This window comes from Schistocerca gregaria, chromosome 4, assembly GCF_023897955.1.
Source record: "Schistocerca gregaria isolate iqSchGreg1 chromosome 4, iqSchGreg1.2, whole genome shotgun sequence".
Taxonomy (NCBI): Eukaryota; Metazoa; Arthropoda; class Insecta; order Orthoptera; family Acrididae; genus Schistocerca; species Schistocerca gregaria.
Genome location: NC_064923.1, coordinates 507,857,864 through 507,871,819, shown reverse-complemented (window position 1 = coordinate 507,871,819; position 13,956 = coordinate 507,857,864). Strand labels below are relative to the sequence as shown.

At 41.9% G+C, this 13,956-nt stretch overlaps 1 protein-coding gene across 1 annotated transcript in view; it reads left to right on the top strand.

Annotated features, from left to right (window-relative positions):
• The window catches only part of LOC126267305 (retinol-binding protein pinta-like), a 107,049-nt gene that overhangs the window by 39,775 nt on the left and 53,318 nt on the right, over nucleotides 1-13,956 (top strand). Inside the window, exon 3 of the mRNA XM_049972391.1 lies at nucleotides 3,368-3,527. Coding sequence (XP_049828348.1) covers nucleotides 3,368-3,527 — 160 coding nt within the window. The remainder of the gene's footprint in view (nucleotides 1-3,367; nucleotides 3,528-13,956) is intronic.

The following is a 13,956-nucleotide window of genomic DNA, read 5'->3' as shown; positions in this document are numbered from 1 at the left end:
GATACCATCCTTGCTTTTAATGTTATCGAAGGTTGTTTTGACTTTCCTATATGCTGAGTCAGTCCTTTCGACAATCATTTCTTTTTCGATTTCTTCATTTTTTCATGCAGCCATTTCGTCTTAGCTTCCCCGCACTTCCTATTTATTTCATTCCTCAGCGACAAGTAATTCTGTATTCCTGAGTTTCCCGGAACATTTTTTTCTGTTTCCTCCCTTCATCGATCAACGGAAGTATTTCTTCTGTTATCCATGGTTCCTTCGCAGTTACCTTTTTTGTACCTATGTTTTTCTTTCCAACTTCTGTGATGGCCCTCTTTAGAAATGTCCATTCCTCTTCAACTGAGCTATTACTTATTGCTGTTGCTATAACCTCAGAGAACATCAAGCGTGTCTCGTCATCGCTTAGTATGTCCGCATTCCAATGCTTTGCGTATTGATTCTTCTTTACTAATCTCTTGTACTGCAGCCTACACTTCGTCACTACTGTATTGTGATCTGAGTCTATATATGCTTCTAGGTACGTCTTATAACGTAGTATCTGATTTCGGAATCTTTGTCTGCCCATGATGTAATCTAGTTGAAATCTTCCCGTATCACTCGGTCTTTCCCAAGTATAACGGCTCCTCTTGTGGTTCTTGAATAGAGTATTCGCTATTACTAATTGACATTTATTACAGAACCCAATTACTCTTTCCGCTCTCTCAATCCTTGTCCCAAGCCAATGACTATTAGATTTTCATCTCCCTTTATGTACAGTATTAGTCTTCCACTTTCCTCATATACTTTCTCTATCTCTTCATCTTCAGCTTGCGGTGTCGGCATGTATACCTGAACTGCCTTTGTCGGTGTTGGTTTGCTATCGATTCTAACTCTATCACTATCTTTGGCCTACCTATCTATTCGTAATTAATCCAACTCCCGCTAAATAAAATATGGCGTTTCAGTCTTCGATCGCTATTCTTTATTTTCAGTTACCGGTTTCGGGCTAGCTGCCCATCTTCAGATCATATATTGTAGTTACAGAGTAACTTGTCCGTACAGAACACTCGGTTCGCTGTCATAAGTAAAGACTGTACTCATAGCTGAATCTACCGCGTTTTGGAAGGAGCTCCCCACCCTAAGGGCAAGAGAGTGCTCTGAACCTTTGTCCGCTCCTCCGCCTTCTTTAACATGGCTATTGGTAGGAGGAGAGTGACTCCTTTTCCGGAAGTCTTTGTCCGCCATTGCTGATGATTTTTATTCCAGATTTAATCTGTGGCGTGATAAGAACCCAGGACGTTTTGATTAGTAGTCAAAGACGCTGACCCTAGAGCACAGCCACGTTACCACACAAGGAGCCTATTTGCCAGAAATTCAATGTCTAGCCGTATTATTTGTACAGCACCATCACATTTGCAACACTCAAGTAACGTCTAAAAATCAGTATCAACCGTTAGAACACAACTGTTTACATTCACGTCGTATATGAAATGTAGAATCAAATGTATATTTTGTTGATAGGAAAAACAGGCTCACTTTACTTTTGTCGTTTACAGTGCCATCTACCACGAATGGAAAGCAATGATTTGAGTAAGCTGTACGTAACGTTTGACGTAGAATATGGATAATCAATAAAAGGAGGGGAGGTTGGTTCCCATCTGAAAATACGAAGCTGAACACGCCAACCTGGAGGTATGGTTAGGAAGGGCCAGTTGTAGCACGAACGGATGTTCCCTTTACTAATAATGAGTTTTCACACAGTCTTTTTTTTTTTGTACGATGCGGCGTTTTCGAGATATTTAGTTGTCTCAAGGTAAAACAAACAATATCTATATTAAATAAACGACTTCTGCAATAAGTTAAATACTTGTCAAATGACATGTGGCACAATACGTGGAAATTTAGCTAAAGGACAAATTCCTACAAAGTAATGGCAACTCCTGTCCTCACATAAGAAAGTGAGACTTGGACAATAACTAAGAAAGGCCAAAGCCAGTGCAAATGAAATTTTTAAAATGTTCTCTGAGAGATCAGATAAAGAATTCTGAAATAAGAAAAGAATTAAATATAATGAAAGATGAGAAAACGATATCACAAAACGAAAGCAGCGTATTGAAAGAATGGGGCAGGAAAGAATAGTACGACACAGTGGACTGTAGACCTGTAGGGAAAAAAGAGACACATGAAGACCAAGGAAAGGTAGCTTTTGTGAAGACGGAAAGGACTACAACTCTACTCCTTGAAGTGAAGTGAAACTGTATTTACACGGATCTGTAAACACGACGCTAAAAACCAGTAAGAAATATAATTTATAAGAAAAAATAGTTACTATATTTTTACTTTTGCAGAAATATCACGAGCAGTGTCAGAGATTTATACTGGTATTTTCATTAAGTTTAAAGCACTCCGCTATCTTGTGATCTGTAACTGAGTAGCATACAACCATACACACAAACAATGTGTACGCAGCCAACAAAATGACATATTCCATACCTTTTGCATCCAAATTGTGTAAACGACGGATGGAAAACGTTTCAAGTCCACTTAAGAGATATCGAAGTTATATTTTGCAGACATTTTTGGACACTGCACTCTTGAAACATTCTGCGCAACATGTGATAAAAGGAACAGCTAACTATGAGGACATGCTGAAAAGTAATGCCTCTGAATTTTTTATGTGTAGACCCTTAAATCTTTTTAAATAAAACCAACGTTATTAACTCCGAAATGTAGAGTGCAACATGGCGGTGTGTAACGTAACTATATCGGTGTGTGGGCAACAGCATGCTGTAGTCGACTTTCTGAAAGCATGCATTCGCCCACACTAGTAGCAACTTCTCCTTCAGCACAACAATGCCAGACCACACACGAGCGCTCAACGTCTGCAACAATCTGATACCTTTGGTTCACTGTTATCGATCATCTTCCTTACAGTCCGACTTGGCCCCTTCCGATTTTCATCTGTTTCCAAGACATCACTTTGATAGTGATGAAACGGTGAAAGCAGGGGTGTGGTTGTGGCCCCGCAATAAACATTCTACAGTGACGGTATCAGCAAACTGGTGTCTTGTTGGGAAGTTTTAAAATAAAAACTTCCGAGGCATTAGTTTTTAGCACGCCCTCGTATATCTAAAAGGAAGTGTTATCTTTATTATTTTAATTATGCAGTCGCTCTGTGGCAAGACAAGATCTTTCCATCTTGTCTTCGTAGCTCATAGGTGCGTGTGTTTGTAGCGTCTTGGAAGGATTGTAATGTGACCACAGTAGTTTGCTTTTAATCACAACAGATGCAGTACGTCAACTGCCATTTTAAATTTCATGTATTTCTGAATAATAACAGACTGATGTATTTTTCCCTTCAGCCCTCATACCTTGCTTCTTCCATCAGCTGACGGCCGTCTGGAGCGCTTGTATGTTAGCTGCAAGTGCAGCATTGAGAAGACCAAGAAGACGTTGGACGCCTACTACACTCTCAAGAAGAAATTCCCGGATATCATGATGAAAAGGGATCCTACATCACCAGAAATAACACAACTCCACAAACAATTGTAAGAAAATAGTTTACCACTGTTCTTAATTCAAACGGGCAAAAAAAAACAGTATGATGAAAGATGTTCTCACATTTGAGGGATTCCACTTACCTATAAGTAGTTATTTAAATCTCTGTTACATAACTCATCAATTCTGCTTCACAATGACACATTATTTGTAGATACAAAAATGGTTCAAATGGCTCTGAGCACTATGGGACTTAACATCTGTGGTCATCAGTCCCCTAGAACTTAGAACTACTTAAACCCAACTAACCTAAGGACATCACACACATCCATGCCTGAGGCAGGATTCGAACCTGCGACCGTAGCGGTCACGCTGTTCCAGACTGAAGCGCCTAGAACCGCACGGCCACACCGACCGGCCACACACACACACACACACACACACGCACACACACACACACGACACCTGATACACATGTTATGGACTTAAGTGCAGCTCCTGGTTGGGCAGTTGAAAGAAAGGTAGAGTGGAGGAGTGAGACATTGGGGCTAGTGTGTGTGTGTGAGAGAGAGAGATACCTCGTAATGTCAGCGTGTTGTACTCCATTACGTCCCCAGATACTAAGAGATAACATATGTTTAACTCCATTAATGCTGTGACTATATTCCATCCCTGTCTTTCTCTCTCTCTCTCTCTCTCTCTCTCTCTCTCTCTCACTCACCCTCTCTCTCTCTCTCTCTCTCTCTCTCTCTCTCTCTCTCTCTCTCTCTCTCTCCGCTTTTATACGCTGTATGAAGTACAAACGATAGACTCCAAAGGGAAAGGAAGAAAAAACTCAAACAAAAGTACTGGAGATATAAATTTTCTTATAATACAAATTGCCTTCCAAAGAAAACTGGATACACACTTGGTTTACAGTTCACATTTGTACATATCATTCAGCATAGGCTATTACATAAAGTCTTGCTACGATGGATTTAGTCACAGCTTAAATAGTACAATGTTTTCAGATTTGTCACACACCCACTAAGATCAGTTAAAATTCACATTTTTGTTAACTGAGCAATTGCCGTGGACGTTTCTTGAAAGTAAAATGAATTACGTAGTGACTGATTTATCGAAAAGTGAATGTCATACTTGAAGTCAGACGATGTCAAAATAATAAGAATGTATTTTCCTGGCGGTTGTGAGTGTAATCTAATCGATCAGAAAGGGTATTTTTGTATGACTACTGGAATTCACTTCAGCTACGAAGGTGGTAGTTACAATCTACAATTTACATTCTTCACACATACTCAATTTAGATTTACGTTATTTATAACAAAATTATTATCATCAATATGTTCACTTTATCTGGAAGTATATAACATTTATCATTCTGTGCAGGTAATTTAGTTTACAATGTTTAACAGTAGGCACTACATGGTACTTTGACTGAATTACACGTTGCACATTTGTTTTCCCTCCTGAACCTAACACACATTGCCTGTTATCTTCAACGCTAATTAACAGAATATTTTACACCTTTTGTCCCCCCACATTTTTCATTTTGTTGACCAGTGAAATATTACATCTGTTATTTACACGGAAAAATGAGGTAGCAAACTTTGTATGGATATATTCGATAATATTTTGAGTTTTAATGTGATAAATTACGGTATCAGTGTTTGTATGGCACAATTTTACAAGATTCGCTGGAAACTTCTTTAATATGTAACTACACTACCGGCCATTAAAATTGCTACATCATGAAGATGACGTGCTACAGACGCGAAATTCAATCGACAGGAAGAGGATGCAGTCATATGCAAATGATTAGCTTTTCAGACCTTTCACACCAGGTTAACGCCGGTGGTGACACCTACAACGTCCTGACACGAGGAAAGTTTACAACCGATTTCTCATACACAAACAGCAGTTGACCGGCGTTGCCTGGTGAAACGTTGTTAGGATGCCCCTTGTAAGGAGGACTTTGATAAAGGTCGGATTGAAGCCTGTCGCGATTGCGGTTTATCGTATCGCGACATTGCTGCTCGCGCTGGTCGAGATCAAATGACTGTTGGCAGAATATGGAATCTGTGGGTTCAGGAGGGTAATACGGAACGTCGTGCTGGATCCCAACGGCCTCGTATCACTAGCAGTCGAGATGACAGGCATCTTATCCGTATGGCTGTAACGGATCGTGCAGCCACGTCTCGATCCCTGAGTCAACAGATGGGGACGTTTGCAAGACAACAACCATCTGAACGAACAGTTCGACGACGTTTGCAGCAGCATAGACTATCAGCTCGGAGACCATGGCTGCGGTTACCCTTGACGCTGCATCACAGGCAGGAGCGCCTGCGATGGTGTACTCAACGACGAACCTGGGTGCACGAATGGCAAATCGTCATTTTTGCGGATGAAACCAGGTTCTGTTTACAACATCATGATGGTCGCTTCCGTGTTTGGCGACATCGCGGTGAACGCACATTGGAAGCGTGTATTCGTCATCGCCATACTGGGGTATCACCCGGCGTGATGGTATGGGGTGCCATTGGTTACATGTTTAGGTCACCTCTTGTTCGCATTAACGGCACTTTGAACAGTGGACGTTACATTTCGTATGTGGTACGACCCGTGGCTCTACCCTTCATTCGACACCTGCCAAACCCTACATTTCAGCAGGATAATGCACGACCGCATGTTGCAGTTGCCGTACGGACCTTTCTTGATACATAAAGTGTTCGACTGCTGCCCTGGCCAGCACATTCTCCAGAATTCTCTGAAAACGTCTGGTCAATGGTGGCCGAGTAAGTGGCTCGTCACAATACGCCAGTCACTACTCTTGATGAACTGTGGTATCGTGTTGAAGCTGCATGGGCATCTGTACCTGTACACTCCATCCGAGCTCTGTTTGACTCAATGCCCAGGCGTATGAAGGCCGTTATTACGGGCAGAGGTGGTTGTTCTGGGTACTGATTTCTCAGGATCTAGTCTCCCAAACTACGTGAAAATATAATTTCGTGCCAGTTCCTGTATAATATATTTGTCAATGAATACCCGTTTGTCATCTGAATTTCTTCTTAGTGTAGCAATTTTAATGGCCAGCATTGTATAATGAAAGTGGGTAAGAAGGGTTTTCGAAATAACCAAAATAGCCAATCCTATTGTGATGGATTTCGCAAAAGACACAGTAAGCCTATTCAATGCCAACTAAATTTTGTCTTAAAATTTGGATTGGCAGTTAATGCAGCTGCTCCATATCTCCCTTCCCGCCAGGATGTTAGTCATATGTTCAACAATATTCGCCGATTTCTGCATGGTTTTTCCAAAAATACTATTAGTCATCAGTTGTAAAAAACTGCTGCTTGCAAACCCATACCTTTTGTGCATTAATCTCAATGTATGATTTCATCAAGGGAGCTTGCCAAAATGGTAAAATTCGATGAATATTTTTTAAAAACAACTTACGTTGCAGAAATTGTTTTAGATTTATCTAATTAATAATATAATTTTTCTGTAATAAAAGGCTGAAATTAATGTTTGCTGCAAAATACTAACGCGAATTCTTAACAGACGAATGGAAAAACTATTAGAAGCCGACCTCGGGGAAGATCAGTAGAAATGTTGGAACACGTGAGGCATTACTGACCCTACGACGTATCTTAGAAGCTAGATTAAGGAAGGACAAACCCACGTTTCTAGCATTTGTAGACTTAGAGAAAGCTTTTGACAATGTTGACTGGAATACTCTCTTTCAAAATCTGAAGGTGGCAGGGGTAAAATACAGAAAGCGAAAGGCTATTTGCAATTTGTACAGAAAGCAGATGGAAGTTATAAGATTCGAGGGCATGAAAGGGAAGCAGTGGTTGGGAAGGGAGTGGCACAGGGTTGTAGCCTATCCCCGATGTTATTCAATCTGTATATTGAGCGAGCAATAAAGGAAACAAAAGAAAAGTTAGGAGTAGGTATTAAAATCCATGGAGAAGAAATAAAAACTTTGAGGTTCGCCGATGACATCGTAATTCTGTCAGAGACAGCAAAGGACTTGGAAGAGCAGTTGAACGGAATGGATAGAATAGAAGCTTTCAAAATGTGGTGCTACAGAAGAATGCTGAAGATTAGATGGGTAGATCACATAACTAATGAGGAAGTATTGAATAGGATTTGGGAGAAGAGAAGTTTGTGGCACAACTTGACCAGAAGAAGGGATCGGTTGGTAGGACAAGTTCTGAGGCATCAAGGGATCACCAATTTAGTATTGGAGGGCAGCGTGGAGGGTAAAAATCGGAGAGGGAGACCAAGAGATGGCTACACTAAGCAGATTCAGAAGGATGTAGGTTGCAGTAGGTACTGGGAGATGAATAAGCTTGCACAGGAGAGAGTAGCATGGAGAGCTGCATCAAACCAGTCTCAGGACTGAAGACCACAACAACAACAACAACAATGTTTTTGATTTTTTTAGAGTCGAATGGTAGTGACATTTTTTTTTCTGAAGATAAGGGCAAACTTGAATGGAAGTCTTTAATACTGGCAGGGTATCTGAGATCCATTTCTGAAATGCTACTATATTTTCTAAAGAAAAAATTTCAACACTCTCTGGTGAAGGCCATACAAAATAAGATACTGGACGATACTGTAACACCGCCCAGTTGTAAAGGCTATTCACATAAATATATGTAAGATACGTCAATTTTGCCATGATCATTGGCTACGAAGCTGTTATTGGCAGCCGGCCGGGATGGCCGAGCGGTTCTAGGCGCTACAGTCTGGAACCTCTTGACCCCTACGGTCGCAGGTTCGAATCCTGTCTCGGGCATGGATATGTGTGATGTCCTTAGGTTTGTTAGGTTTAAGTAGTTCTAAGTTATAGGGGACTGATGACCTCAGCAGTTAAATTCCATAGTGCTGAGAGCCATTTGAACCATTTGTTATTGGCAACAGCATGTCTGCGAGAACAATGGAAAACACCGCCTATAATGCCTCTTTCAACCAAATAGGGTCGATCAGTATGACTAATAAAGTGAAATTCTGCTTCCGTAATTTTCAACAAAACATATTCTACCAAACTGGATGAAGTAATTTCATGTACAGGGCGAAATTCACGTTAAGTCAAAGACTAGAGAGGTTTTCGAATACATTAGCAAGAAGTGGAAGAAAGATTTTCAAATATAAATCGAAACAGTCTCCAAATGTTTTACACTTGAATTTATTCCATACTTTGCAATCTCTCTGGTACCCACCGTTTATCGTTTCGCCTATTAATCAGCTTTTAAACTTTTCAGTGAAGGTAAGTGGTCGTCCGTTAAAAATAATTCATTGCTCGCATACTCATGCGAAAAAATTCTCTTTCCTGCTAATCAGGGAAATATCCCCTCATTATCTTGAGTTCATCTGATTTCCGGTGTGCTGCACACTTTACGAGTGAGCATATCAAAAAATCTTTTGAATTGATAAATTGCATCTTTACTTTGCAGTGCCACTCTTAGAGAAATATTGCAGTGCTTTTGGTAAACGATTTATTTTTTTCCATTTAAGGTGGTAGCACAGAAACGTGAATTGGATTCAACGGAACTTCTTCCTGGCCAACTTTTGTTCACTTATGTTAGCATCAAGAAATGACCCTCGTAACTGCTTAGGTTGTGGAATACGATGGGGACTGTATATGTACTGCAACTATTGGCATGTGCTGAACCTCAACGAGCACTGATGAAATGGCGATGTTCCTGTGTTTAACATCGCCGTCCTCAAACGGTTCCCTGCAAATAAGACAGACCTCTGCAGAGCGAAAAACTAATTTTCCTGCAGGACTTATTTCCATCGTTTTAGTTTCCAGTAACAACTCATTCACACTCTCAGCAACTGCATACAGCTGTTTTGTGAACACTTCATACGATCGCTATCTCTGTACAATTTAAACTCGAAATATCCGTCAACATGCCCACAGTGCATATAGTGGACTGTGCTGGACGGTGTATGAAGTTGTACCAGATCGGAATATTACCCAGTCACTGCTAAGACTGCAAATAGCACCTGATTCCAACACTCACTCCGTATCAGCATAAATTACAAATGACGGCTTCAGTTTGTTGCTCAACTTGGTAAAATTCAGATAATTCTTGATGCTAAGCATGGCTCTGTTGCCGCGCTTATGTTGTGCGCAGTCAACCAAACGTGCATCTAATTCTCCTTTACATCTAAAATGCAAGGGTTGCCCAGAAAGTTATGTATCGCATTTTTTTTCTTCAACAATTTATTGTGTACATAGTTCCGCGTAGCCAACGTACAACTGTCCCACTAGAGCACGCCCCGCTAAGCACACCAGCGCAGGTGCAGCGCTCGTCCGTCTCCATACTACGATCTGGCGCGCACATAGAGACGGACCAAATTCTGCTTCCGCCGATCCGCGTATTAATATGTAACGCAGCCAATGAGATTGCTGCTAACGTAGAACCTTTTCTCCCCGCGGATCAAACTCGCACGGTGATACATGAACCCGCGAGGTATTATAACGAGTGTACAGACCTCCGATTAGTCAGTCTGCATTTGTCTGCACCAGTCTGTACCAGTCTGCATTAGTCCGTACCAGTCTGTACGAGTTCTACATTTGTCTGTACCAGTCTATAGTCAAGTTTCAGTCTGCGCCCAATAAGATTACCATATTCCGGTACATAGCCATGAAGATAAACGTATAGACACTTTTGTCAAGAGTCAGAGATATATGTGAGAATAAGATTAACGTACCAATACCAAAGGAACTTCAGATTGTCAATTTTGGTCACCGTCAATCCGCTACTCTAAGCGTGCATATGGCATTTCTATCGTCTGACCTAACGGCTGAAGATGAACCCGCCACGATAAGACCACGAGACATATTGTTGACACTCGCCTACTTCGTTAGAGCGACAAGTCAAATAATCTGATGGTGTGTGTACTGAAGGTCTTACAGTACGCACACCACACAATTCTTTACTGGTCATAATGAGAATCACATACACGAAATAATGGTGTTTAATCTACACACCCTATTTTTCCAAGTAATCTCCATCCCGTTCTATGGCCTTCCACCAGCGCGACACAAGGGCGTGTATGCCCTGTCGGTACCAATCCTTGCTCTGGCGGCGGAGCCAGTGTTTTACTGTGTGAATCACCTCCTCATCAGTTTCAAAATGTCTTCCACGAATGGAAGCCTTTAACGGCTCAAGTGAGTGGAAGTCCAAGTGGGCTAGGTCATGGCTGTAGTGCGGATCGGGTAACACTGTCCAACCCTGTTTTGCGATGTGTCCAGCAGTCCTCAGACTTGTGTGGGGCCGAGCGTTATCGCGTTGCAGCAAAACATCTCCTGGGTTGCTGTGGCGGCCTAGTCGCCGGTAAAGAGTCTTGAGTTTTGTTAATGTGTTGACATATGCTTCTGTATTAATGTTACCGCTTCTTGGCACCACATTAATGAGTGTCTCACCTTCACAGTTCCAGAACAGGGGGATCATGACCTTACCGACGGAAGCAGTTGCTTTGAATTTTTTCTTCTGTGGGGAGTGGGAATGGCCCCATTCCATCGACTGTCGTTTTGTTTCGGGCTCAAAATGGTGAACCCACGTTTGTTTACTGTCACAATCCGGGACAAGAAGGCCTCCCCCTCAGCTTCAAAACTTTGCAACAAATCAAGACAAATGTTTCTTCTGCGCGGTTTGTGACCCACCGTTAGACAACGCGGGACACATCTTTCACACACTTTTGAAAATCCGAGAGTGCGGATTATTTGCATCCGTACTTCCTTTGATGATTGACTGAGGTAGCACCAATTGCTGAGTCGTAACGCTTCTGTACTCGCTAATGACATCATATCGCTGCAACATGTCAGGTGTGACAGCTGTGGATGAGCTCCCCGACCGCTGCAAATCATGGAGCTCCGCCGAACCGCCTTCTGACGACCTCACCCTCAAAGCCCACCGAACAACTGTACTTCTGTCGACAGCAGATGCTCCATGGACTTTTCACAAGCGTTTGTGAATATTCCCCACAGTTTCTTTATCTGCAGTGAGAAATTAAATGACAGCAAGTTGCTTGTAACGTACATCACCTACAGACCATTTTGAAACTGTACTGCAGCTACGTTATCTTTTGGAAACGACGGAAACTTGGCGCGCCCACCCAGGATACTTCAGATAATACATACGTAACGTTTCACATCCGTAGCATTGTTTTCATCTAAGAAAAAAATGCGCTGCATTACTTTTTGGGCAATCCTTGTACCACAAACAACACTGAATTACTGCAATTTAATGGTGATGACCAGTAGTCCCACTAAATGCTACCTTTGAAAACTTTTTCATGCACCAGAAATTGTACGTATCTCAACATAAATAGATTTACGTGTGTCTCATGATGCTTTGTGATATATTGCAGAGCAACCGCTGCACTGTTTATGAAACAGTGCAGTTTCCTTCAGGTGACGTTCAGAGATTGGATCGTCGCCCTGGTTGTCTTAGTGTTCACTGGAAACAAATTGGAATGCTCCCTTATCGTCCCGATCTTAACCATATGATTATTTCTTATGGAGTTATCTAAAGGACAGAGTGTTCAAAGATGCACATTCATCACTACTGGATCTCCGTCCTGCAACTCCCAGAGAAATTCATGCCATCATACGTGATGTTCTCCAGAATATCGTCCCGGAATTAATTTCAAAGTCCCAGACAATGGATGGTGGAGGAGGAAACCAATGCGAAAACCGTCAGTATTAAATTTCAGATTGGCTGCTATATGATAGCCAGCCGGTGTGGCCGAGTGATTCTAGGCGCTTCAGTCTGGAACCGCGCAACCTCTACGGTCGCAGGTTCGAATCCTGCCTCGGGCATGGATGTGTTTGATGTCCTTAGGTTAGTTAGGTTTAAGTAGTTCTAAGTTCTAGGGGACTTATGACCTCAGATGTTGAGTCCCATAGTGCTCAGAACCATTTGAACCATTTTGCTATATGATATGATGTCATAGGAGAAACTACCATGTAGTTAGACATGATATTCATTCTAATTCACTGGATATAAACTTCCCAGAATTGGCCACTACAAGCAGGCATCGTTGTACAGGTGTTGAACAAAAATGCGGAAACACCAAAACATCTACATGCCACTATGCCTACTATGTTGTGGGACACCCGTTGGCGTTCAAAAGAGCTTCCGATCGTCTCAAAATTGATAAATAAAAAAGGGCCCGCATGATTTTTAAGGGAGTCATATATCATTCTTCCTACCATATAGTGAGAAGTCCAGTTAACTGTGATGGAGGTGGATAGCACTCACACATCTTTCTCTCCAAAGTAGACCGCATTGGCTCAACAACAGTGGGCCGCAACACTACATTTTCGTGCTCACAAAACCAGGGCTGCGTGGGCGACGCGAGCTGTCGTCTTGGAACACAGCATCGCCATTTGGGAACAAACATGGGATCGACCTGATCAACTAAAATGACCACACAACCCTCGGGACTAAAGCGACTATGGAACACACGGGTGCCCAAATGATTACCGACCACCCCTCCCCTCCCCACTTGTCATGTTTCACACTTCGGGCCGAACTTGGAAACAGCATGATACAACATTCGTCCGACCAAATGACTTTCTGACACTGTTCAAGGGTCCAAGTTTTACGGCTTTGGCACCATGCTTTCGTGTTACGAGCATTTATGTCACTGATAAGTAGCTTTGGAATTACATCCCGCACTACGATTTAGTAGTCAAATTAAATCGGGTGATGCTGAGGGAATTAGATTAGGAAATGAGACAATTAAAGTAGTAAAGGAGTTTTGCTATTTAGGAAGTAAAATAACTGATGATGGTCGAAGTAGAGAGGATATAAAATGTAGACTGGCAATGGCAAGGAAAGCGTTTCTGAAAAAGAGAAATTTGTTAACATCGAATATAGATTTATGTATCAGGAAGTCGTTTCTGAAAGTATTTGTTTGGAGTGTAGCTATGTATGGAAGTGAAACATGGACGATAACTAGTTCGGACAAGAAGAGAATAGAAGCTTTCGAAATGTGGTGCTACAGAAGAATACTGAAGATAAGGTGGATAGAGCACGTAACTAATGAGGAGGTATTGAATAGGATTGGGGAGAAGAGAAGTTTGTGGCACAACTTGACTAGAAGAAGGGATCGGTTGGTAGGACATGTTTTGAGGCATCAAGGGATCACAAATTTAGCATTGGAGGGCAGCGTGGAGGGTAAAAATCGTAGAGGGAGACCGAGAGATGAGTACACTAAGCAGATTCAGAAGGATGTAGGTTGCAGTAGGTACTGGGAGATGAAGCAGCTTGCACAGGATAGAGTAGCATGGAGAGCTGCATCAAACCAGTCTCAGGACTGAAGACAACAACAACAACAACACACTACGATTTACTGCTTATACAGCACCCACCACGTTGTTTTCGTACTTACAGCGTTTGCGAGTACGACATTCAGTTCTGCAGTGACTTTTGCAACTGTCATCCTTTTACTTTT